At 38.5% G+C, this 26701-nt stretch overlaps 2 protein-coding genes across 2 annotated transcripts; both read left to right on the top strand.

Annotated features, from left to right (window-relative positions):
• The first annotated feature begins 1832 nt into the window (after positions 1–1832).
• On the top strand, positions 1833–3017 carry LOC118061148 (toll/interleukin-1 receptor-like protein). The gene is made up of 3 exons (XM_073412638.1): positions 1833–2329; positions 2664–2841; positions 2925–3017. Exons 1-3 carry the CDS (start codon positions 1833–1835, stop codon positions 3015–3017), a joined length of 768 nt encoding a protein of 255 aa, XP_073268739.1.
• An 83-nt stretch (positions 3018–3100) lies between these two features.
• LOC140954294 (disease resistance protein Roq1-like) lies at positions 3101–5204 on the top strand. Its single transcript, XM_073412800.1, has 3 exons — positions 3101–3739; positions 3845–4234; positions 4327–5204. The coding sequence occupies exons 1-3, from the start codon at positions 3104–3106 to the stop codon at positions 5119–5121; spliced, it is 1821 nt and encodes a 606-aa protein (XP_073268901.1). The 5' UTR covers positions 3101–3103; the 3' UTR covers positions 5122–5204.
• Positions 5205–26701: the final 21497 nt, after the last annotated feature.

Genomic DNA, 26701 nt, shown 5'->3' with positions numbered 1-26701 from the left:
TGTTGTTGTTTGGTCTACTAACGATGTTTTATGAAAAAAAAAAAAACATTTATAAAAGCATGTGAGGTCAGAGAAGCTGATTGGAATATAGAGGAGATACTTTAGAAAAAGGCAATTAGACGTAATGGAAAACTAGGAGAAATTAATGGCAAACAGATATAAAACAGATATAAACTTCTCCTCTTAACTAGATTTTTCTAACTTGATTCTTACTTCAGGATGTCACTAGCCATCAACTTGTGGAATTTATTTTCTAACTTGATTCTTACTTCACCATCAATTCCTGGCACCAAAATTAGTGATTATATTCAACATTCCATACCATAGAGAGAGTTGTCTTAAAATTGTGGGGATGACTTGTCTTAAAATTACAATCCACCCTTTCTCTCTCAATTTTAAAACCATGCCCATGTCTTGGGCCCAGTTGTAGACATTCCGACTTTCTGCACGGAAAATTCCTCACGCGGAAACGTTCCAGACCATAGAGAGAGTGGACTTGTAGGGAACGTTAAAACCATGCCGATGTCTTGGGAAAATATAGGGTGTGTTTGTCATTATGTGTTGGAATTGTTTTAAAAAATTATTTTTTTTATTTGAAATTGATATGTTTTTTATACTTCAGGATGTCAATAGCCATCAATTCCCGGCTCCAAATTTTTCCATGCATAACTGGTCAAGCCTACACATTCCGACTTTCTGCTTCCGACATTAGCCATGGAAAATTCCTCACGCGGAAACGTTCCATTCCAAAGAGAGAGAGTGGACTTGTAGGGATGACTTGTCTTAAAATTACAATCCACCCTTTCTCTCTCAATTTTAAAACCATTGGCCCATGTCTTGGGCCAGTAGTAAACTTGAGTGTATTTGTTTTTGAGGTAATTTTTTGTAGTTTATAATTTGAAAAATAAAAATTTTAATTAGCCATGGAAAATTCCTCACGCGGAAACGTTCCATCCCATAGTACAAGATGGACTTGTGGGAATGATAAATGATTTGAGCAAATTAAAAAAAGAAAAGAAAAGGGTCCTCACGCGGAAATGGCCCATACCACAGCGACTTGTGAGGCTGACTTATAGCATCTCCAACATAATATTATTTTAGTTTTTTTATGTTTATTTTACATATTTTTAAAAGAAATATTAAATAAAATGCTAAAATGTTTTTTAGCATAACTGGTCATGCCTAGACATTCCGACTTTCTGCTTCCGACATTAGCCATGGAAAATTCCTCACGCGGAAACGTTCCATACCATAGAGAGAGCGGACTTGTTGGGATGACTTGTCTTAAAATTACAACCCACCCTTTCTCTCTCAATTTTTGAGCAAATTAAAAAAAAAAAAAGGGTCCTAACGCGGAAATGGTCCGTACCACAGAGACTTTTAAGGTTGATTTAAAGGCAGAAAATTGATGAACTGATAAGAGAACATCAGCGAAGGGAAAGTGAAGATTGCAGGTACGTAACTGAGAAAGTCAGTTCGAATCACTTCGATTATGTTATATTGTGGAATGTAACTCTGCTGTAACTGAGAATCACTTCGATTAATTCACTGTTAGAAACTAATTATTGATGATCTCGTCAACCGATTTTGTTGGATCAGCATAGAGATTTATCATATGTACAGATATTTTTATGAAAGGGCATGGCGGAGTTGATTGCAGGGAATTAACTTGAAAATTGTTTTACAGAAAAAGTAAGATAATATTATATGAATACTTCAGCTTATTGGTGTGCTGTGTTGATCTAGAACTCTCGACATCAATCCTGCAACTCTTTTTTTTTTTTTTTTTTCTGTTCAGATCTTTGAAAAGTCTTATCTTTGCTAGACTCGAAATGGCTGCTGGGAAATATCAAGAATCCTACTCGTCTCGGTTTTCTAATTGTAAATATCAAGTGTTCTTGAGTTTTAGAGGTGAAGACACCCGCAAGAACTTTACCGATCACCTCTACTGGGCTCTGGTTCAAGCAGGGTTTCACACATTTAGAGATGATGATGAGATTCGGAGAGGAGAGAATATAGAATTGGAGCTCCAGAAGGCAATACAAGAATCGAAAATATCGATAATCGTGTTCTCCAAAGACTATGCTCGGTCGAGATGGTGCCTCGATGAACTTGTGAAGATCATGGAACATAAGAGGACTGCCGGCTCCATAGTTTTGCCGTTATTCTATCATGTGAATCCATCTGAAGTCAGAAATCAAACAGGGAGCTTCGCTGCAGCATTTGTGGAACAAGAAAAGCGCTTCAAGGAGGAGATAGAGCGGGTGAAGGGGTGGAGGATTGCTTTGAAGGAAGTTGCAGATTTAGCTGGAGAGGTTTTAGGAGATGGGTAAGTTGTATCTCTTATGAAACTACACATAGCATAAGACTAGAATGCTGTTCGTGAACTCTTAATTTCTTTCGGTTAAGTATTTAAAGGAAGACTGATAAGAAAAAATAAATAAAATACTTATAACTTCTTTTTCTTCTTTTTTTTGTTTGTTTGGTTTTTTTTTTTTTCCAAACATGATTTGGTTTTAATAGGTGGTGATAACGCACCTACAAATTAACTATCAATCATGGACACGCAACCTGCTTTAATTTCTTAGCTCAATGCTGTTTATTTTTATCCTTTATAGAGAGACTAGCAATTATCATACATTGTACTTTACGTTTTGATGTAGTTCCGAGGCAAAATTTGTCCAATCTATTGTGGAGGATGTCTCAAAGAATTTGGATCAAAAAATGTTTCATGTACTCCCTCATTTCATTGGAAGAGATGCTCTGGTACAATATATCAACTCATGGTTGCAAGATGGATCCCATGGTGCTGCCATTGCTTTACTCTATGGAATTGGTGGAGTTGGAAAGACAACCATAGCTAAGAGTGTTTTTAACCAGAACTTTTATAAATTTGAAGGAAAGAGCTTCCTGTCAAATTTTAGATCAAAGCATATAGTTTGCTTACAGAGGCAATTTCTTTCCGTCTAAAAAAGACTGTTGATGGAGATATAATGATGAAGATGAAGGAATTCTGAAGATTAAGGATGCCTTATGTTGCAGAAGAACTCTTATTGTTCTAGATGATGTGGACAAAAGGGACCAATTCAATAAAATCATTGGCATGCAAAATTGGCTTTGTAAAGGAAGTAAAATAATTATAACAACCAGAAATAAGGGTCTGTTTTCAGCTAATGATACTGAGTGGGTCCCGTGCAAAGTCCAACCGCTAGATATTGAAAAATCTTTTGAGCTTTTCAGTTGGAATGCCTTTGGACAAGCTGACCCTGTTGATGGTTTTGTAGAAGACTCTTGGAGAATAGTACGTCACTGTAATGGACTTCCATTAGCTCTTCGAGTTATTGGCTCCTCATTGTCCGGAAAAGGAAGAGAAATATGGGAAAGCGCATTACAACAATTGGAAGTGATTCCTAATTTTGAAGTTCAAAAGGTTCTTCGAATAAGTTACGACTTTCTTGATGGTGATTCTCTGAAGAACTTATTCCTTGATATCGCATGTTTCTTCAATGGAATGGATGTGGATGATGCAGTCAGGATACTGGATGGGCTCGATAAAGGTGCAAGATTTGGGATTCACAATCTCATCGATAGATGTCTTGTTGAAATCAACAATGATAAAAGGTTGTGGATGCATCAACTAGTAAGAGATATGGGAAGGGAAATTGCTCGTCAAGAATCCCCCAAATGTCAAAGAATATGGCGTCACGAGGATGCTTTTACCGTTTTGAAAGGAACTACTGTAAGTAGCTCAATTTTTTAGATGTCTACTTAAATGGTTTGTGGTGCCTTGACATATTCTTTCATTTACTTTCCTTTCTCATGTACTCTTAATATTATTATGCAGGATGCTGAAAAATTGCGTGGCCTTACTATTGATATGCATGCATTAATGGAAGATAATTATGCAGAAGTTGTTTGTACTGATTCAATGGTAAGCCGAAAGCGCCGCAGGCTTAACTTCTTTCAACAATGGTTTTCTGATTTTTCTGATAGGGGAAAATTACAAAAAAGTTTGTTTCCTGCTGATGCTTTTAGAAAGATGACAGATGTAAAATTTCTCCAACTAAACTACACTAATTTTCATGGAAGTTTGGAGCACTTTCCCAAGAATTTGATATGGTTATGTTGGCATGGATTGTCTTCGAGATCCATACCAAATCACGTATGCTTGGAGAAGCTTGTTGTTCTTGATCTATCCAGAAGTTGTCTAGTTGATGCTTGGAAAGGCAAACTGGTATGCATAAACTAAATTCATGTATTGTCACAGTTTATATAGGCTATCTCTCTTGTTTTCAATTGATACAGCTAATTCATGTATTGTCACAGTTTCTTCCAAAATTGAAAGTTCTTGATCTCCGTCACTCTCGTGATCTCATTAGAACCCCTGACTTCTCGGGTCTCCTAGCCCTTGAAAAGCTAATACTTGAAGACTGCATGCGTTTGGTTCAAATTCACAATTCTATTGGTGATTTACAAAGATTGTTGATCTTAAATCTAAGAAATTGTTCAAGTCTTATGGAGCTTCCAGAAGAAATGAGTAGATTGAATTCACTTCAAGAGCTTGTTTTAAATGGTTGCTCAAATCTTGACATCTTGAATATGGAGTTAGAGTATCATCAGGGGCGCAGGTTGCTTCAAAGTAATGGAATTGTTGCAAGTGCATCTTACATTACATCTTTTCCATTGAAGCTATTCTTTCCCTCTAGGTTTTCAGCGAGGAAAATGTTGAGATTTACCTTGTTTGCACTGCCATGCTCCTTGACGAAACTTGATTTAAGTGGAACTTCAATTCGTTTTCTTCCTGAAAGCATCAAGGATCTTGGTATGCTCGATTGCCTATATTTAGGAAATTGCAAAATGCTCGAGGCACTCCCAGAGCTTCCATCCCATTTGGATTCGTTAGATGTGTCCTTTTGCTATTCACTGCAAAGCCTTGCAAATCGACACTGTTGGATTGGAGCATATGGTTGTGATCACTTAGTCGAGTTCCAAGATTGGATAAAGCAAGAATTAATCCAAAAGCTTGACTCTCACATGTTCAGAATAATAAAAACGGTTGTTACTGCTCAAATACAGCCACTCGGATTTCAGGTCCTCCCTCGCCCATTTTATTGTCTTTGAAATCTACATTTGAATACTTTTCTTTTGATCATTTTATAGACATTGTTTTGGTGGTGCAGATAATATTTGATCCTGGCAAACTCTACGTAATATGTTATTTGATGAAGATGAGGAGTTTAGGGGTTTTATGAGGAGGAAAAGAGAGATAAATGGCTAATTCAGAATGAGTTTGGATATAACTTTTCATTTAAAATATCCTTACCTCCTGCGCCTCGGATATGTGGCTTTAATCTGTTTGCAAGGTATAGCGTGACGTCAGGGTACCGTCGCTATAGTTACGTTGATCTTGAAATCAGAAACAATACCAGTGGTCGATCCTTGCGTCGTCAAGCCTTTATCTCTGCGTCGTCAAGCACTGAATACCAATCGCTAAGCCACTTAAAATTAAGGGTCAACGATCCTACATTTGATAATGGTGATGACGTGAGTATTTCATTGCTTCCACATGATGCAGCTATTCAAGCAAGGACGATTGGTGTGCGATGGTTGCATGAAGAGGAAGGAAAGGATGAAGTTATCAATGCCCACAACAGTAGCGATGATGCACACTTATTTTTAGAAATAGCTTCTCTTATTTTTAGAAATTATTATTGTGCTTTCCATGCTAACCTCAAAGGTGGCAATAGGGGTTGGTGGCATTTTGCAAAGAGAGGTCTAGAACTTGCAAGATACCCAAAGTAGAGGTTTGCTTTTTTTTTTTAGATTTCAACGTAACATTAAAAAAGCTGGAAAGCTTTTGAAATGGTTTTTTCTTTTTTCTCGAAAAGCTGGAAATAGTTTTGTGTCTTCCTCCTTTCTTTATCATGGAAAGCATGAGATCTTTTATTTTATAAATATTTGTCAGGACTTTCACTTTCTTTCTTTTTTCCCTGTAATATGATATTATTTTATTAATTGATTTTTATTTATAAAATCTTGGATTTATAATAAGAATATATGAAATATATTATTTTATGTGTCAATACCAAAATATATGTAATGATTCATTTTTTATGTTATTTTATCTATTTTATTTCATCTTTTTATATAAAAATAAAATAAAAAATAATACATGGTAAAATTTGATTGGTAATTCTTTTTTGCTTCTACATATATCCTTTCCAGACAAGTTTACTTGTAATAATAAAAAAAGTGGATATGTCTTGAAAATATAATTAAGAGGATTCTATAATTTGAATATATTTTATTTTATTTAAAAATTAATTTGATTATATTAAATTTTTACAATAAATTAATATAGATATTTTTTTTTATAAAAATAAAATATAATAATCATCAAAATTAAAAATTTTAAAAATTAATTTTGATTGAAAATTATCAAATTAAAAGATAGAATTAAAATTCAACAACAAAAGTGGAAAAGCTTTTGAAATTGTTTTTTTTTTTTTTTTGAAAGCTTATCAGGAAAATAGTTTTGTATCTCTAGTAATCTTTCCTTCTTTCTTTGTATAGCATGAGATCTTTCATTTATAAATGTTGTAACCCATTTTCAGGTCCCCACAAAAATAAATAAAAATAAATAGCCAAAGGAGTTCAGAAAAATAACGGAAGGCAGAAGCACTCAGGAAATGGTCAGAAAATTGGTCAAGGAGTATAAAAATACAAAGATTGGATTTTTGACAACATATTCTTGAAGGATGAGGGCCCTATTTAGAAGGAAAATTTAAATTTTGAGGAGAAAAGCCCAAAATTGGATGTTTATGGATTTAATTGGATTTTTAATTGAATTTATAGGGGATTTGATTGCAAGAAAAATTGATTTTTAAGTCAATTTGGGCTTTAATTAGAAGAAATTTACGTTCTGGGGCCAAAATATATTTTTTAGGAATTTATTAGGTCAAATCAGGGGCTTAATTGCATAAATATTGAAGTTTAAGGGTCAATTAGGGGCTTAATTGTGAAAATCCGAAACCAGGGACCAATTTGGAAAAGGCGCAAAGATAGAGGGGGCTGTATTGAATTGATTCAGGGGCCTAATTGAAGAAATTGGAAGTTTATTGATCAATTGAGGGCTCAATTGCATAAATCAGAGGCCAAGGACCAAAGTGAAAAAAGCGGCCAACTATGGGGGCAGGGATCGAAATTGGCAGGGACGCAATTGAAATAAACAAAAGATAATTGAGGGCTGATTTGAAATCTGGCGCATTCGGCGCCATTTTTAAATGAAACGGCGCGTTTTCTCCGAAACGACGCCGTTTCACACATAAAAAAAAAAGGGGACCGAACGGTGCCGTTTTGAACGGCATTGTTCCCCTTTCTTCTTCCCCCCCCGAACGTGCAGCATGGGAAGAAATCTTGTTTAAACATCCGGTGCCTCTCTCTCCTCGCGTGCACTGAAAAAACCCGAAGCCCATACACCTCGGATGATGCGAAGCCAGGAGAGTCACGCCTTGATCAGCCACGCTCGCCGACCAGCCGACCAACGCTGTCCCGCTCCCCACGCTGACCTGCTCAACCCATGCAGTCCCGCACCCTTTGCGCCCCTATAAAAGAGGGGGGGGAGACCTGAAAAAGAGAAGAGAAAAAAGGAACTGAGAGGAAGTTTTGCCGAAAAAAACTGAAGAGAGAGAGAGGGAACGAAGGAGAGAAGTTAGAGAGAGGCGTACAAAAAAAGGAGAGAGGAAGAAAGGAACATCAAAACCAACTGAAAATGAAAGGAAAAAGGAATTGAAATCAAAGAATAGGGGGGGAAGCGGAGAGAGCGTACCGAACCACTTGGAACAGCAGCGCCGCCGTTTGGAGCCACCGACCTCCACCGCAGCGCCATCAGCGAGGACGTCCGACCAGCAGCACCGCCTCCGCCGCACCAGGTATGCTTCCTCCCCCCTGAGTTTTTTTTCAAATTGCATGAGGCTTGCCTCTTGCATGCATAATCATTCTGCATGTAGGAGGTGGGGAGGGGAAAAATAATCCCCCCCGTTCAGCCTTCATCGCTGGGCAAGGCTGATGCTGGCCCAACGTTATTAATTTTCTTCTGCTCTGGGCCAGACGGTTTCTGGCTCAGAAATATTTGCAATGGGCCAAAATGGTTCTGGCCCAACCCGTTTTCTTCTAGGCTGAGTCCGACCCAGTTAGTTGTGCCGGCCCAGTTAGTTGTGCCGGCCCAGCCCACTCAATATATTATATATTATAATATATATGTGTGCATATTATATGTATAAAAATAAGAAAAAATATTTTGAAAAATCTTTGAAAAATATTGTTGATTTTTCCTGCATTTTTCATTTAAGGTGGATTAATATTGGGTTGTATTTTTATACCGTAAGGATACAAACCCAGTATTAAAATACCCGTTTTTTGTCAAAACATCAAAGATTTTCAAAATAAAAAAATGTTTTTTTTGCTTCAAAAAATTCTAAAAAATGTTGTTGATTTTTCCTACATATTTTTATTAGGGTGGATTAATATTGGTTTGTATTTTTATACCGTAAGAATACCTGATTGTCGTCAAAGCATAAAAAATAATATTTTCCAAAATTTTGGTATAGACGTTAGAACGGTTAAGATTTTACCCGATAAGATAAAGACCTCCTTACCGAGGAGGACTTTTCTTGAACCATAGGCAGACCAACAACTAGAAGAACAATAACACTTTAGTTTTTATCAGACAATAAAACAATGCAGCTTACCTTAGGTAGGGTGTATTTGGGGTGCTAATACCTTCCCTTTACGCAACCAGTTCCCGTACCCGATCTCTGAGACCAGTTATGGTTCCTAGTGACCAAAATACTAGGTGGCAACTCCAAAGAACCAAATCAGTAAAACAAAAAAAAATCGCCAGTCGAACCCGCAATGGGATTTTTTAGGGTGCGACAGAATGGCGACTCCATTGGGGACCTTGTAGACTAAGCTTTGTTTTTGTCTGATTTGTTTGTGTTTTCGTGTGTTTATTGTTAATATGCATTTCCTTTTATTTGCGTATTTGTTGTTTTATTTTACGCGTATTATTCATGCATTGTATAAAATTGTCTCATGCATCACTTGCTTTTATTTTAAAGAGCACACACAAGCTTTAAGTTAAGTGGGGAATTAGCGATTTACCCTAGGACTATTGGTCAGGGTTTAAATGCGTGAAACACCCAACTCATATTTGAGTGCCTGCTTGGTAATGGTAGGCATACGTGTCTTAACTATTCCTTGCAACGCCCCCATATTGTCTTTACAAGGAACGTCACTGGGCAGATATGAGACCCTTCAAGAACAGATAGAAAAACTACCCACTCTCACTTAATAAATAGAGCTTGTCCTTAGGTCATGTATCTTACTTTCATTTGCATCACGATTAATAATGTTAAATTCATCAACGCCAGGTTTTGAGCTGAAATCATGACTGAGTACCTCTCTTTCCAAGAATTTGGGCAAGAGTCGGAGTTGGCTCAGATAGCCGAAGGAAAATGCCCAAGAATTGATGCTAGTGGGTTACCATGCATTACCAAGGTAAATCACATGGTAAACGACTTAGGGAAGTTATTGTCTATCATGGAATATGTCGACAAGACTCTGTTTGAAAGGCGATATGGGAGAATTGCACAAATAATGAGATTGCCTGTACAAGCAGCGGCGATCAAAGCCCTTCTGAGTTTTTGGGATCCCAGTTATCGGTGTTTTACCTTTGGAAACATCGATATGACGCCAACCTTGGAAGAATATGAGAGAATTCTGGATTTTTCAAATGACAGCCGTAGAATCTAGCTACCACCGACACAGATTTGAAGACACAGCTTCGGAGGTAGTCAGTTTATTAGGCTTAGGAAAGATCAGCCAATGTAGAGTCGCCGAAGGGGGTTTTAAATGGAAGGTCATTGAAGCCCGAATGAAGAAAAATGCCGAAGAAGGTAAGTTGGGAGACGAACGATATAGGTTGGTGGCCTTCGCCATCTTTGGACTAGTATTGTTCCCTTCTGAAACTGGGGTCATCAGTTTAGAAGCAGCAAGTGTCTTCGTCGAATATGAGCATGACCGGATCAATCCTTCCTCAGCCATCTTGGGAGAAACCATGTTATCTCTCAATCACTGCCGAACGCATGGAAAGGGAGCTATGAGATGCTGCATCCCTATGTTGTACTTATGGATAATCAGTCATATCGAAACACCAAGAGACATTTTCAACAACTTTTGGTGGTTTGACTTGCGACCGTTAAAGATTACCATAGATGAGACTTGGAAGAATTGGGATGAGAAGACATGGAGAGATAAGTATGCAGCATTGCCAAGGAGCAACTTTAAGTGGAAAGCACCGTGGATGAACAACGCTATTTTGCATAATGAGCTGTGTGGAAACAAGATATGGGGTTCCTTTGATTGGTGTAACCGGTTACATCAGCTATGCGCCCGCCCTTGTAACAAGGCAGTTAGGCGGAATGCAATATACACCAAGAACCTTGGGTTTAGCTGATTTCATCGGGTTATTCAAGCACCAACCATTCAGCGAAGAAAATGGAGCTTATCCCGACAGGAGGTTGGAAAAGACCCTTGAAGGTGAAAAGAGAAGAAGGAAGCAGTTTTGAAACCTCATTCAGCCATAATTATACAGTTTGGAGGAATGAAGATTTTTATGAAGTGAAGGGTCTCTCTACACAAGAATAGTCGGAAGCAATGATAGAACCACAGAAAAGGAAAAGAGTGGATGATGAGGAAGATCTAAGAAAGCAGCTAGAGCAGTGTAGAATAGATCTCAGTAAAGGGAAGGGGCAGAACAACTATTAGAGAACCAGCTAGAGGAAGAAAATACGATGAGGGTTTTCTTGAATCAGCGGTTAGAGAAACAAGAGAAGCAGTTAATGTCTCTAAAGGAATGGCAGAAAAAGTCCGAGGTAGCTGAAGAGATAACAACGGGGGTCCAAGCTGAGTTAAGGAATCGAATAGCTGATTATGATGAGTTGGTCAAGAAGAATGGGATAGCAGAAAAAGAGTTGGCAAAGGTTAAGAGATCAACAAAAGGCGTGAATGTTGATAAGGAGATGATGGATTCTTTGAAGAAGGGTAGGAACTTTCTTTTAAAGAAAGTAGAAGTTGAAAAGGAGAAGAATCGTCTAGCCAAGCTCGACATAAGAAGAAGAAAGGAACGGTGTTCTCAGAGCTCAATACATGGTGTGCAACTGGAGGGAAGAGAGAAGTGCGAGAAGGGCCGCTGAGTCTGACATGAGGGATTACCAGAAGAGAGCTGAGTCTTCGAAAAGAAGGATGGTGGCTTTACAATTGGAGGTCGAGGTACGAGAAGAAGAGTTAAGGGAGTTGAGAAGCCACTACTTCGAGATGGAAGAGGAGATGGGCAAAGCTAAGCAAGAGCGTCAAGAATGAAAGACTACATGGACAACTTTTGCAGTTCAAATCAATTCCAAAATTAGTGAGCTGGATATTGAAAAGGAAGAGCTGCAGAGGATAAGAGATAAGCTAACACGGTCAGAAGACATGGTCTGGGTGTGTTGGAAAGAAGTAATGAAGCCTTGGAGCAGCAATGAAACGATATCGCAGATAACAACGTATTCCATGATTTAGATAAGACATATGTCAAAACAGGTTGAGCACGTAGCTCGTTTGTGGAAAGGTTTGCAAGCAACAGCACCGAGTTGGAAATGACGCTTTACTTCAAGAGTATCGAAGAATACAGGGGTCATGGCCTGTTTTATTAGGGATTTTAGCTAATAGGGGAATGCCTTTTAAGGTAGCAATGTATAAGACTCTCTTTTCCATTATTGTTTTGTATGGAGAAATTTTGTTAAGAAAGTCCATGACGATTTCCTTTCTTAATGAGTTTGGTAAGCACTATGATAAAAAAATTTGGAACCCCTCGTTTTTGGTATCGGGTCAACTCAGAAATCTTGCCTAAAGCATTACAAAAGTCATGAATCAGCTCGATAAAAAAATATATATACACATTACCGTGTGCATTGCATTTTTTCATCACACATTTTAATTTATCACATGCACGCATCTGCAGATTAAGAAACATAGGTCCCCTTCTAGAATCCACAACACTCGACAAAGAACAATAATTGGAAAACGAAAGAAAAGTCAACAGAAAGCTTCAGTACTAAAGCACTTGAAAGGAAGTTCAGAATGAATGCGCAGTGCTAAGCCTATCCATATGTTAGAGCAAATATTTAAGAGCCAGACCGATGGAGAGGGAACGTCTACTCAAACCTAATGAAGCACCAGCAGCAGTTGAAGTTCATGTCGCACCTATAAAATAGGGGCAAATTACACCAACTGCACAAGTCCTAATCCTGCTCGGCCCATCCAAATCCTATTACAATGGATTTTAACAACGAAGATCCACCTGACTTTCAAATTCTCTAATCAATGAAGGGGATGATAAGATTGGACTGCACTAGCAAGAAAGGCTAAGGGGCATACATTGAAGGAAATGATTTATTTGACCCAATTAGGGCGCTGAAGTATGTTTAGTTCCTAACATTGTATTCCAAAGAAGATTTTCAGGAGTGGCAGAGTTTTGTTAAGAGTATACTGGGATGGAATGTCAAAAGACCCATCTCCAGCTCCTGCACTATAAAAAATGGCAGAATATCCACGACGATAAAATGTTAATTTACTTCTTCCAGGATAGCCTGACCGGATCGGCCTCAGTTGGTACATGAGGTTAGACAACATTAGGATCAAGAAAGTGGACGGACTTGGCAGATGCTTTCTTAAAGCAATACAAGTTTAATCTTGAGATTGCTCCTGATAGGACCAGTCTGATTACCATGGAGAAAGGAACCCAAGAGTTCGCGAGGGTTTATTTGCTCAAAGGTTGGCGTGACCAAGCCTATCAATGTACAAACCTCCACTAATAGAGACAGAAAGGTGACACTGTTTTGCCAATATTTTAGGGCTTCATACTATGAACACCTTATGGGTAGCACTCAGTAAAATTTCTATGATGTTTGATCGGAATTGCTGAGAGGATTGAACAAGGAAAAAGAAGTGTGGAGAATTCGTGCAGAACCTATAGAGAAGAGAGGTTTCATTGGAAAGAAGAAAAGAAAGTGAGGTGTGAATAACCTGATGAGAAGGAGAAGCAACAAAAACTACTGCCAAATACTAAACCCCAAGTCACTAGCATTAATTTTGCCCAAACCCCATTCAAACCAACCCAATCAAATAAAATTCCCAGCAAATAACAAAGCAATTACCAAAGAAAGGATAACCAACCATCGGAAGCAATTACCACCTTTACCAATAACCTTAAAAGAATTGTATGCCAAGCTGTTGAGTATTGGGCAGATAGCTCCCCTACCCGTACCACCTATGCAACCACCATTCCTTACATGGTACAACCCCGAAGTGATTTGTGAATACCATGCTGGTCATGCGGGTCATAGCATTGAGGCTTGCTTTGCTTTTAAAAGAAGGGTGTTGCAACTGATCAAAGTTGGATGGATCACTTTCGAGGATTCGCCCAATAAGAATTCAAACCCTTTGCCTAAACATGTTGCTAGTAGGGGTGGAGTGAATAACCTGGAGATTGGTAGCAAAGAGAGGGTGTTGAAAGTGACCATGACAAAGTTATACTTTATGTTGGTTGATAAGGGAATTTTTAGCATGTATATTTTCTGCTATTCATGATTGATTTTTAAATATTTTGGATATGTTGCACAAGAAAATTATAATTTTGAATCTCTTTTTGATCTATTGACCTCGTGGGAAATTAATGTGTTTTCAGATCTTAGGTTATTGAATAGGCAGAGCCGGGCAGTGAAACTAAATAGTGATTCATCATGTGCTGCAAAGAAGCTATACAATTTAGTTCCAGATATTGTAACCATTTTCAAATAGCTGAGATGAAGGTCTACAAAACATATGAAGGGCATATAACTCAGTTTTGTTGTTTCGAAGCCCAAAAAGGAGTTGAAAAAACAAGGATTGAACAGCCCGAAATTCCTGCACTGCAAAGACTGTTTCGGTTTATGGACCTTATCTCAACGCTCAGATGTCCAAAAATTGCAAGATCAGTTTCGTTGGAAAGAAAATTTGATTCTCTAAAATTTCTCCAGACCTCAAATCGGGCCCGCAATGTCTGAGTAGGAAGAAATTTAATGCAGAAAAGGAAACTTTCCTCATTACTGCAGGGGTAGAAAAGCCACAATATAAACAGAAGAAAAAAGGAGGAGAGGATGGAACAGAAACCCTACAACATAGAAAAGTAAAAAAGAGAGGAGGCTTGGTGGCAACCAAAGGGAACAAAAGATCGGGGCAGAGGCAAAACTAACTATTGAAAACCGGGGAGGCACACCTATCTTTTCGACGGAAAGTTCTCTTTTGAGTGATGTTCATCGTATAAAGTTTGTTCTCTTTAATTTAACTATGGAGTAGACTTTTTTATTCTGGATTTTTTGATGTAACCTTACTATGATTATGTGAACAATTTCTTCGATTGAATTATTACATTAAGATGTTGAGTATTTCATTTATGTGTAATGCTGCGTGTGTTTGGCCAACATCTGCATAGATTTAGAATTCTCAATTTGAAACTGAGAAGTGATAATTGTTTTAGCTATTGTTTGAAATATCGTAAGAAATCTATAGGATAGAGATATCCTAAGAACTTTTGTGAATCGTTACAGGTTTTACAGTACTTAATAAATTTGAACAAGTTCAGAAATTTTGTTAGAGTATATGAAATTTGTTTTGTTGAAATAATTTATTGATGCTCGAGAGAGATTAATATTTACATAAGGAAAACCTGATTATCAACATTAGGATTAATTAATTTGATCGAGAAAGTTTCATGTAGAGCATAGTTACGGTAAGTCAGAAATCCTAGAACCAGTTCAAATTGAATTCATTATATATTTAATCAATTGGTTGTTTGTTATTTAATCATTAATTTTTGTTTCATTAAACTATCTTATTTGATTCCTCAATATAGATCATAATTTAGAAAAGACTTTGGTAATGTTAGTAATAATTTTTACAAATCCTCGTGGGACGATACTCATACTCATCACACTTTATTACTTGTTACGATTTGTGCACTTGCAAATAGATAACCAACAAGTTTTTGCGCGCCGTATGCCAGGTTGATTTTAGATAAAATTAACTAAATTAATAATCTCAATATTAAATTAAATTTTTTGATCTAATTTTGATTGTTTTTTGTTCTTCAGCTCTTTAGGTTTATTGTGTCTAGTGCATGAGAAAGCAACCAAAACCAGCCGTTGCTACCTTATAATCCTGAGATTGAGAGAACTTGCAAGGGGATTAATGAAAAGAAAACGCGTTAAGAGACTCAAAACAATTCAGGCATCATGACAGACAATGAAAATTCCTGAGCAAGATACACGGGTATGAGAGATTTTGCTTCTCCCACAGGTGACAGGAATCTGTTCTGTTATCAGGATAACCAAAGGAATTGAGGCCAATAATTTTGAGATCAAAACTGCACCAATACTGCAGAAATGAATTCAGACCTCAGTCAGTTTTTTATGGTGGGTTGCCAAGTGATTGATCTAAACGCCCCAATATTGCATAGTTTTTTTGGAAATTTGCGACACATTTAAGGCATAATGGCGTTACTGGATTGATGCCATTCGCCTCAGACTGTTTCCATTTCTCTGCGAGATAGAGCGAAGAACTGTTATTAAACTCCATGCCTGCAGATTTCAGTTATCAACTGGGAAGATTTAAAGCATCAGAGAGAAAGTTACTTGCTAAATTTTTTCCACCAGCCAAGACATCAAAACATGCGCATTGAGATAGCTAACTTCGCCCAACTATGAGAGTGAAACCATTGTATGAGAGACATGGGAGAGATACAAGGATTGATCAGGCGAATGCACTCCACCATGGACTACCCGACTAGTGGATGTAGGTGCAGAATTTTACAATGGATTGACATGCCTCACACAAAGAACACTAATTGATGCAGCTTCAGGAGGAGCGTTATGAAGTAAGGAATCAAAGGATGATGCTTATAACTTATTGAAGAAAATGGCGGATGAATTCAATTACCAATGGCCAATATTTGAATAACGCATTACAAGAAGAGAAGACTATGTGCTGCGGTGCAATCTCGGAACTGTTGAATTGCAAACCATCTACGACAAGTCAAAGCTTATTTACAGCTCTGGAGTCCATTAGCCCCGATAACTCAGCAACTAAAAAAACCACTCACTATTCAGCTAAATGCCATCCATACAACGTGTGATTTTTTGCCATGGAATATCACACAGTGTTATAATCCAGAAGAATGTCAGGTTGGGGAAACCATTCTCTCAGGCAGAGCATGCTCATTTTGTGTTCTTAAACTACATAGCCGTTCAGTAAAACAACCCCTACAGTGCAAACATATAAATCCCGAGTTGGAGAATCATCTAATGTTTCTCTGTGGACACAATCAAAACTATTATGAAGAATCCAGCCATGCCATCTTCAAGTGAACCATGAAAGAGAAATTCAAACTTGAAGAAGCTATGACACAATTAGCCAAACAAACACCAGCAGGATTCTATGACTGAAACAAATACCAATCTGCAGAAACCAAGCAGCCTCAATTCGAAATTTAGAGGTTCAGGGTTGGTCCAGTTAGCCAACATGCTCACGGGTAGACAACAAGGAAATCTACCAAGCACAACTGAAATTATCCTAAGGAGCAATGCAAGGCCATAACTTAAGAAGTGGAAAAGAAGTGGAGCAGACTGCTGGAAACAAGAGTGCAAGGAAGAGAAGAAGAGGAGCAAATGGTTCGAAACCAATTTCAGAATATGAAAAAATCTGATCCTCTGCCAGAACTAATGCAAGAAAATATAATGCAAGAGAATTCCATTTCACAACGTCTCAGAGAAGAATAAACTTGACTAATCGGCAATTTCTAAATTTTCTTGATGTGTTTAAAAACATTGCAGATTAACATTCCTTTTTGCAGATGCTCTTGAACAAATGCCAAGCTATGTGAAATTTCTGAAGGAAATCCTCTCAAAACAAAAGAAAGCTTAGGAATATGAGACCTGTTGCTCCTTTTACTGAGGAATGCAGTGCCTATTTTGGCAGAAGAAACTGCCTCCATAAACTTAAGAGAAGATCCAGGGAGATTTCTTACTATACCCATGTTCCATTGGAATTCTATATTTGAAAAAAGCACTTTTATGTGATTTAGGTGCAGAGTATTAACCACAGTAACACTGCAGCTAGCTTGACAGGTCAATTGAAGCATCCAAGGGGAATAATTGAAGATTGTACTGGTGAAAGTGGTGCATGTTCATATCTTTCCAGAGCAGACGTTTTTCATCATATGACTGGGAATAAATTGAGGAGGATAATGAGATTCCTATCTTGCCTTGGCCGACCATTCTTGGCCACTGGAGGTGCGTTAATTGATGTGAAGAAAGGGGAGCTGCGGTTTTAAGGGTGAATGAAGAGGAGGTGATGATTTTCAATGTGTTCAAAGCCAATCAAACAACCAGATATGGGGGAGAGTTGCTTCAGCATTCAAGTGGTGGACTCCTTAATTAATGACAAAGTCAAGCTTCCAACCGAACACCGTTGGAAGCATGTTTGAGTTAAATAATGTACTGGAAGAGGATGCTTGAAATAGCAGAAATATTCATGTTGGATGGACTCTTTTTGAACCTAACCGCAAAAGATACTTTGAAGATTTGGGACAACCAACACCAAAAATAAAATCAACTAGTGAACAAGCACCAGTTATGGAATTGCAACCTCTGCCAGAACACCTTCGGTATGCATATCTTGGAGAAGCTTCCACCTATCCTGTGATAATCTCTGCAAAGCTGACCAAAACAGAGGAAGAAAAATTGTTAAGGGTGTTGAGAAAACATAAGGCAGCTCTCGGGTGGGTATTGGCAGATATCAAAGGCATCAGTCCCTCTATTTGCATGCATAAAATTCTGTTGGAGGATGAAGTCAAGCCAACAGTAGAACATCAGAGAAGGCTTAACCCGACCATGAAAGAAGTAGTCCGAAAAGAAGTTCTGAAATGGTTAGATGTTGGTGTTATTTATCCAATCTCTGACTAGCTCATGGGTGAGCCCAGTTCAAGTTTGCTGCCAAAGAAAGGAGGAATGATATAGTGGTAAAGGCATGCAAACAACAACTTGATACCTACTAGACCGGTAAACTGATGGAAGGATTTGCATGGATTATCGAAAGCTCAACAAAGGACAACTCGCAAAGATCACTTCCCCCTACCATTCATTGATCAGATGCTGACAGGTTAGCTGGGCATGAATACTACTGTTTTCCTAGATGGCTATTTAGGATACAACCAAATAGCCATCGCACCTGAGACCCAGAGAAGACCACTTTCACTTGCCCTTATGGTACTTTTGCCTTTCAGAAGAATGCCTTTTGGGTTGTGTAATGCACCAGCTACCTTTCAGAGAGGTGCCATGATGGCTATTTTTTTCAGATATATGGTGGAGCAAATCATTGAGATCGTTATTCATGGATGACTTTTCTGTATTTGGAACTTCTTTTGAATGACTGCCTTGCAAAGTTGGCGTTGGTTTTGGAGCGTTGGAAAAGACAAACTTGATATTGAACTGGGAAAAAATGTCACTTCATGGCGGAAGGTATAGTATTGGGGCACCGGATTTCAGAAAAAAGCGAATAGAGGTAGAACATAGCTAAAATTGAGGCAATAGACAAGCTTCTACTGCAACTACAGTAAAAGGGGTTAGAAGTTTCCTTGGTCATGCGGATTTTATAGGAGGTTCATCAAAGACTTCTCTAAAATATCTAAATTGCTATGCAGTCTGCTGCTAAAAGACACAAAGTTTCAGTTTGATGAGGAATGCAAGACAACCTTTATGCTGTTGAAAAAGAAGTTAGTGACAGCTCCTATTGTAATTGCACCGAATTGGGAGAAACCATTTGAGCTTATGTGTTATGCAAGTGATTATGCAGTTGGAGCAGTACCTGGGGCAACGAAAAATAATGTGTTTCACACCCATATAATGCCCAGCAGAACACTCAACGATGCCCAACTCAATTATGCCCACAACCAAGAAGAGTTGCTTGCTGTGGTCTATGCATTTGATAAGTTTCGGCTTACCTGATGGGAAACCAAAGTACTGGTGCCAACACTATACTGATCATGCTGCAATTAGACACCTAGTGTCTAAGAAAAAGATGCCAAGCCTAGACTCATCCGTTGGATCTCCTATTACTGGCAAGAATTGATGTAGAAATTAAAGATAAAAACGGGGATTGAGAAATGTTGGTGCGGCAGATCATCTTTCAAAGGCTGGAATTAACACAGCAGCTGGAGCCTAAATTCACGTTATAAATGAATGTTTTCCTGATGAAAGACTCTTACCAATTTCCACTAACAAATTCTTTCCTTGGTATGCAAATTATGTCAACTTTCTTGCAGGTAAGAATCTAATACTAGCCAGATTTTTCTTAGCTCTTCCAGGCATCATAAACGAAGAAATTTTTCTGAAGTCAAAAGAACACATAAGCTATCTTCTGGAGGAGCCGATACTCTATCAGCATTGTGCAGATCACAAGTCATCAGGAGGTGTGTTCCAGAAGAGGAAATGAAATATATTGAAGCATTGCCACACACTTGAATATGGGGGGCACTTTGGAACACATCGCACTGCAGCCAAAGTTTTGCAGTCAGGTTTTTATGGCCCACTATGTTTAAAGATGCTCATGCTTTTTGTTATGCTTGTGAATAGATGTCAACTACTGGAATATATCTCGACGAAATGAAATTGCCACTGCAAGAATATCCTAGAAAGTTGAATTTATTTGAGATGTTTGGGGCAGGTCTCCTGGCATCGATTTCATGGGACCTTTTCCATCATCCAATAACAACAAATACATTCTCTTAGTAGTGAGTTTATGTATACAAAAGTGGATCGAGGGCAATTGCAACGCCTACAAATGATGGGCAAGGTGGTACTTAATTTTTCTACGAAAGAACACATCAGTGATGAAGGGACTCATTTTTGCAACAAACAGATTTGAATCGACTACTGCTATCTAAGCTATATGGAGTCAGACACAAAAGAGCATTGGCTGTATCATCCTCAAAAAAAAATGGCCAAACAGAGGTTCAAATAGAGAGGTGAAGCAAATCTTAGAGAAACAGTAAGTAATTCTCGGAAACGCGATTTGGGGCAAGAAAGCTAGATGATGCATTGTGGGCATATCTGGACAGATTCAAAACCACCATTGGGAATGTCTCCGTATCGATTAGTTTTTGGAAAAGCATGTCCATTTTCTTGGATTGAGGAATTAGAAGCATAAGGCATACTGGGCATGAAACAAACTGAACATGGTTATTTGCAGGGTTGCAGGTGAGAAAAGAATCCGTGCGGAAACACTTAATGAGATATGAATTTTCGCAATGAGTCCTATGAAAATGCCAAGATATCCGAACAAGAAAGAACCAAGGCATGGCATGACAAACACATTGTACGCAAGGAGTTTTGTCCCTGGTTAACAAGTATTACTCTTCCCAATTCACGGCTCCGCTTGTTTCCTGGTAAGATCTCAAATTCACGATGAGTCAGGACTCCATTTATTGGTTGTGAGGTATTTCTTATGGAGCCAGTAGAGGTCACCCATGATGAAAAGGGAACATTCACAGTGAAATGGGCAGCGTCTGAACATTATAGGAATGGAGAGTCTATTTGGGAAAAGGGATGAATATCCCTCTCACTTCATCTTAGATAAATGGAAAAGTCAAGCTACATGACTATAACTAAGCGCTGATTGGGAGGCAACCCCGAAAAAAATAAAATTTTAATAAAACAAAACCAACCTTATTTGTTTCATTGAGTTGTGCAAGAATTGATCATACAAGCAGGCCTTCAATTAACCAGGAGCAACAGCAAACTCACACCCACATAGTCAAAAGGAAAGTATTCGTAAGCCTTTCTATTCTCTTTATTTTTCCATTGAAGGACAATAACTTATGATATTTAGTTTGGGGGAGACATTGCATGCTTTGACTATGAAAGACACTAACAACACTAGAACCATGAAATTAAACACAAAGGGTGAAAAAAGTGATATTGATTTAAGACCACTTTGACATTTAGGTGCTTCATGATGTTACCATGATATTTCTTGGCTTAGAAGCGGATGATATCTTCATAAAGTTGGATTAAGCATGACTATTTTCTTTTGACTTATTGAAGTACACTTTTCCAGCACAGTCATGTGAATGTGTAGTTATGCATAAGAGATAAGTGTGAGTTTCTTTCTTGTGTTATTACCCTCTAAGAAAAAATTTAAAACAAGGAGTGATAATGAGTATGAAAGTACTCAATCACACACTATGAATAAGTATATGATGTGTATCACTCCAATGTTTTGAGTTGCTTAGTAACTAGGAGTATTCATCACAAGTTATGTTTACTTTTACATCAAAACGGCAAGCTTAATATGAGTTATGCTGCAAAGCATTTTAAGTTTATGACCTGTTAAGTAACCGGGTGCCATTCATTCAACAAATGTTTGTATTCGCTGTCAAAAGACAAGTGATAAATTTAAAAAAATCACCCTTGTAAAAGACAAGTAAAAGTGTGTTATTACTCCTAAAGTTGGCTACCTGTTTAAAAAAAAAAAATTAATAATAATAATGGGGAATGACTGTGCACGGTTCAAAATGCTGAAACACATGAAACACATGGATGAGTTGGAAGTTTGTACAACGACCTACACAGAGAGTAGGAATGCTTATTTTTTCATTATCTAATATTGTCTATGAGCTAAGTTAAGAAGTGAATGTTGCACGATAGAGCCTTTTAAATGTGAAAGTTGAACTTATCATGAGCTTTTAGCACTCTGCTTTCATGGTTTCCTTTTTGCTTGAGGACAAGCAAACATTCAAGTTTGGGGGTATTTGATAAGGGAATTTTTAGCATGTATATTTTCTGCTATTCATGATTGATTTTTAAATATTTTGGATATGTTGCACAAGAAAATTAGAATTTTGAATCTCTTTTTGAACTATTGACCTCGTGGGAAATTAATGTGTTTTCAGATCTTAGGTTACTGAATAGGCAGAGCCGGGCAGTGAAACTGAATAGTGATTCATCATGTGCTGCAAAGAAGCTATACAATTTAGTTCCAGATGTTGTAACCATTTTCAAATAGCTAAGATGAAGGTCTACAAAACATATGAAGGGCATATAACTCAGTTTTGTTGTTTCGAAGCCCAAAAAGCGAGTTGAAAAACAAGGATTGAACCAGCCCGAAATTCCTGCACTGCAAAGACTGATGGAAGGATACAAGCCGATTAAACAGAAGTTAAGGAGAACTCATCCGAAAGATTTTAATCAAAGTAAGGCAGAAATTTGAAAAACAATGGAACGTTGGTTTTTTGGAAGTAGTGAAGTATCCCAATGGGTGTCAAACATTAGTGGTGGTACCCAAAAAGGAAGGTAAAATTAGAGTGCGTGGACTTTAGGGACTTAAACCGGGCTAGCCCTAAAGATAATTTCCTTTACCACAAATAGATATGTTAGTCGATAATGCATCATCCGTAAGCTCCACATATTCTTTATGGATGGGTTTTCAGGCTACAATCAGATAAGAATGGCGCCGAGGATAGGGAGAAGACAACCTTTGTAACACCATGGGGAACCTTTTGCTACAAAGTCATGCCATTTGGTTTAAAGAATGCCAGGGCCACTTACCAAAGGGTTATGGTGACTTTGTTTCACGACATGATGCACAAGAGATTGAAGTATACCGTGTGCGTGGATGACATGGTTGCTAAATCTAAAGAGGGAGAGAATCATGTCCAAATATTGAAGAAATTATTTGAAAGGTTAAGGAAATATAAGCTGAGGCTTAACCCAGCAAAGTGTTCATTCGGGGTGAAATCCGGTAAGCTGTTGGGGTTTGTGGTGAGTGACAAAGGGATAGAAGTGGATCCTAAAAAAGTAAAAGCTATTCAATCTATGCCACCCCCCAAGACTGAGAAGGAGGTGAGAGGTTTCTTAGGAAGGTTGAATTACATCGCTCGGTTTATATCCCAATTAACCGCGACTTGTGACCCGATCTTTCATTTGTTAAGGAAGCAGAACCCTGGAATTTGGAATGAAGAGTGTGATAAAGCTTTTGAGAAAATCAAGCAGTACTTGCTAAATCCACCTCTGCTTGTTCCTCCCGTACCAGAAAGGCCATTGATATTATACCTAACAGTAACCGAAACAGCAATGGGAGGTGTGCTTGGGCAACATGATGAAACCGGAAGGAAGGAAAGGGCCATTTATTACCTAAGCAAGAAGTTCACGAAATATGAATCTAGGTATACTGTGATTGAGAAGCTGTGTTGCGCACTAGCATGGGCTGCAAAGAGATTACGTCAGTATATGTTGTATCACACTACATGGTTAATTTCCAAATTAGACCCATTAAGGTACATTTGTGAAAAGCCTTATCTATCTAGCCGAATTGCAAGATGGCAAGTTCTTTTGGCTGAGTATGACATAGTATATATGACAAGGAAAGCCGTGAAAGGGAGTGTTATTGCCGATCACCTGGCTGACCATGCTATGGAAGATTATGAGCCGTTAAACTTTGACTTTCCCGATGAAGATGTGTTTGCAATCGAGGAAGAGAAATCAAAGTGGTGGGTTATGTACTTTGATGGTGCTGTAAATGTATGTGGTAACGGAGCAGGTGCAGTGATAATCTCTCCTAATAAAAAGCAGTATCCGGTTTCAGTTAAGCTGCAGTTCGGATGCACCAATAACACGGCTGAGTATGAAGCTTGCATTCTTGGTTTAGAGGCTGCATTAGAGATGAACATCAAAAAGATAGATGTGTATGGAGACTCAATGCTGATCATTTGCCAAGTAAAAGGAGAATGGCAAACCAAAGAAGAGAAGTTAAGGCCTTACCAAGAATACCTGTCTAAGCTCGCTAAAGAATTTGAGGAAATAGAGTTCACCCATCTGGGAAGGGAAGGGAACCAGTTTGCAGATGCTTTGGCCACACTAGCATCTATGGCCAAGATAGACTTTGGGCACAAGGTACAACCAGTACACATCAATATCAGAAATAACCCCGCTCATTGCTGCTCAGTCGAAAAAGAAGTGGATAGAAACCCGTGGTACTATGATATCAAGAATTTCATTCAAAACCAGGCATATCCCATGGGGGCATCCAAAATCGACAAGAAGACCTTGAGAAGGTTGGCAATGGATTTTTATCTTGATGGGGAGATTTTGTATAAGAAATCAACCAACGGGACTTTGTTGAGATGTTTGGATGAATTTGAGGCAAAAAGTACGGTACGAGAAGTCCATGAAGGGATTTGCTCAACTCATGCTAGTGGACATGTGATGGCCAGCATCGATTATGTCTAAAAATGTCATAAGTGCCAAGTATATGGTGACAAAATCAATGCCCCTCCAGCTCCTCTGTTTAACTTGACATCCCCATGGCCCTTCGCAATGTGGGGAATTGATGTGATTGGACCTGTAAACCTAAAAGCTAGCAATGGTCATAGGTTTATTCTCGTGGCTATCGACTACTTCATAAAATGGGTAGAAGCTGGGTCATTTGCTCATGTGACGCAAAAAGTGGTGAAGAAATTTATTGAGAGAGATTTGATATGTCGATATGGTCCACCAGAAAAGATTATAACGGATAATGCCCAGAATTTCAACGGCAAGATGATAATAGAGCTCTGCACTAAATAGAAAATCAAGCATTCCAATTCTTCGCCATATAGAACAAAGATGAATGGTGCGGTAGAAGCTGCTAACAAGAATGTCAAAAAGATTATTCAGAAGATGGCAGTCACCTATAAGGATTGGCATGAGATGTTGCCATTTGCCCTTCATGCATATTGCACCGCAGTTCGAACCTCAACAGGGGCCACCCCGTACATGTTGGTGTATGGAATGGAGGCGGTGATGCCTTTAGAAGTGGAAATCCCATCATTGAGAGTGTTGTTAGACTCTAAGCTGGAAGAGGTAGAATGGGCAAAGGTTAGATATGAACAGCTGAATCTGATCAGTGAAAAGAGGATAGCCGCAATCTGTCATCATCAACTCTACCAAAGAAGGATGGCTAAATCATATGACAAGAAAGTTCGACCTCGAGGGTTCCACGAAGGAGATCTTGTGCTAAAGAAAATATTACCTTTACCTGGAGAAGATCAGAGTAAATGGGCGCCTAACTATGAGGGGCCTTACATGGTGAAGAAAGCATTCTCAGGAGGAGCTTTGTTACTGTCTAGAATGGATGGAGAAGATCTAGTTAGGCCTGTGAATTCTGACTCTGTAAGGAAATACTACGCTTGACGTATTCCGTAATTTTCCAGTCAATAAAATAAAGTCTGACCATGAATTCTCTCTTGCAAAGAGCTTTTTATATATATATATATATATATAAACATTGATCTCATAGCATTTGAAAATCTTTTACTCAAAATAACTTTTTTACGCATGACTAAGGAGATGACTCCATCAATTGGAGAGAACCAAATCAAATCTGCTTGACATATAGTTGCACATCACATTAGGGGGCAAAAAGTGCACGAAGGGCACATAGGGGTCCATGGTGAACCCAAGCCCAAGAGGGGTATCATAATGAAAACGTCTAAAAAAGCATCTTTTATGAGAATTGTTAATTGCATTAAAAGTTTCAGTTTGCATGAACAAAACCAATTTTTCCTTTTAAAATAATAAAGCACAAGTGGAGCAAGAAAGGACCCCATAAGGAACTAGAGATCTCTTCACTAAGAGGATATGAAGTATATTTCAGTCCATGAGAAAGTTTGGACAAACAAATGGAAACAAGAGCTTGAAGAAGTTTACAACGAAAGGGGGACCTATGTTTCCAAGATAGGTAACAAAAACATACATGTATATTGCCGATAATGCATTGCTTTCAACATTTGACAGGTCGGTGTTTCATCACCATTTCTCAGGTAGTACGTTTTCTAACCCTACCTCATTTTCGAGTGCGCCATTGAGCCCTCACTTCTCGGGTAGTGCGTTTTCTAACCTACCTCATTTCAAGGGCGCCTTTAAGCCCTCTCCAATATTTTTCTGGGTAGGTCACCCATTACAACGTGACCAATTCTCCATGTTTTTTATTTGGGTAGGTCACCCATTACAATCAGACCATTCTTCCCCCTAGGTAGGTCACCCAAAGAATGAGACCACTCTTCCTTTTTCCATTTGGGTAGGTCACCCATAAGAATGAGACCATTCTCCATTTTTTTTTACCTGGGTAGGTCACCCATGATAATGAGGCCATTCTTCCCCCTGGGTAGGTCACCCAAAGAATGAGACCACTTTTCCTTTTTTCCATTTGGGTAGGTCACCCATAAGAATGAGACCATTCTCCATCTTTTTTTACCTGGGTAGGTCACCCATAAGAATGAGGCCATTCCTCCCCCTGGGTAGGTCACCCAAAGAATGTGAGACAACTCTTTCCCTTTTCCACTCGGCAGGTCACCATCATATATGAGACCACACACGCATTTTTGTATTGGTTGTGGGTAAAGGAATCGCCAGATGAGATTCCAAGTTGATTGAGATCGCCAGAGGGGATCTCGTATTTCAATATTGGTCAAATGAGGTCGCCAGAAGGGACCTCATGTTTCAGCCTTGGTTAAAAGAAATCGCCAGTGGGG

The sequence above is a fragment of the Populus alba genome, chromosome 11 (genome assembly GCF_005239225.2).
Source record: "Populus alba chromosome 11, ASM523922v2, whole genome shotgun sequence".
In the NCBI taxonomy this organism is placed as follows: domain Eukaryota; kingdom Viridiplantae; phylum Streptophyta; class Magnoliopsida; order Malpighiales; family Salicaceae; genus Populus; species Populus alba.
The sequence above is the reverse complement of the archived record's forward strand: the minus strand, read 5'-3'. Positions and strand labels throughout refer to the sequence as shown.

Bases quoted from the DNA above. Each gene is read 5' to 3' on its own strand.
- LOC118061148 (XM_073412638.1), top strand. From the start codon at position 1,833: ATGGCTGCTGGGAAATATCAAGAATCCTACTCGTCTCGGTTTTCTAAT. The intron at 2,330-2,663 runs GTAAGTTGTATC...GTTTTGATGTAG, and splicing joins GGAGAGGTTTTAGGAGATGG to TTCCGAGGCAAAATTTGTCC. The intron at 2,842-2,924 runs GTTGGAAAGACA...GTCAAATTTTAG, and splicing joins TACTCTATGGAATTGGTGGA to ATCAAAGCATATAGTTTGCT.
- LOC140954294 (XM_073412800.1), top strand. From the start codon at position 3,104: ATGCAAAATTGGCTTTGTAAAGGAAGTAAAATAATTATAACAACCAGA. The intron at 3,740-3,844 runs GTAAGTAGCTCA...ATTATTATGCAG, and splicing joins CCGTTTTGAAAGGAACTACT to GATGCTGAAAAATTGCGTGG. The intron at 4,235-4,326 runs GTATGCATAAAC...GTATTGTCACAG, and splicing joins ATGCTTGGAAAGGCAAACTG to TTTCTTCCAAAATTGAAAGT.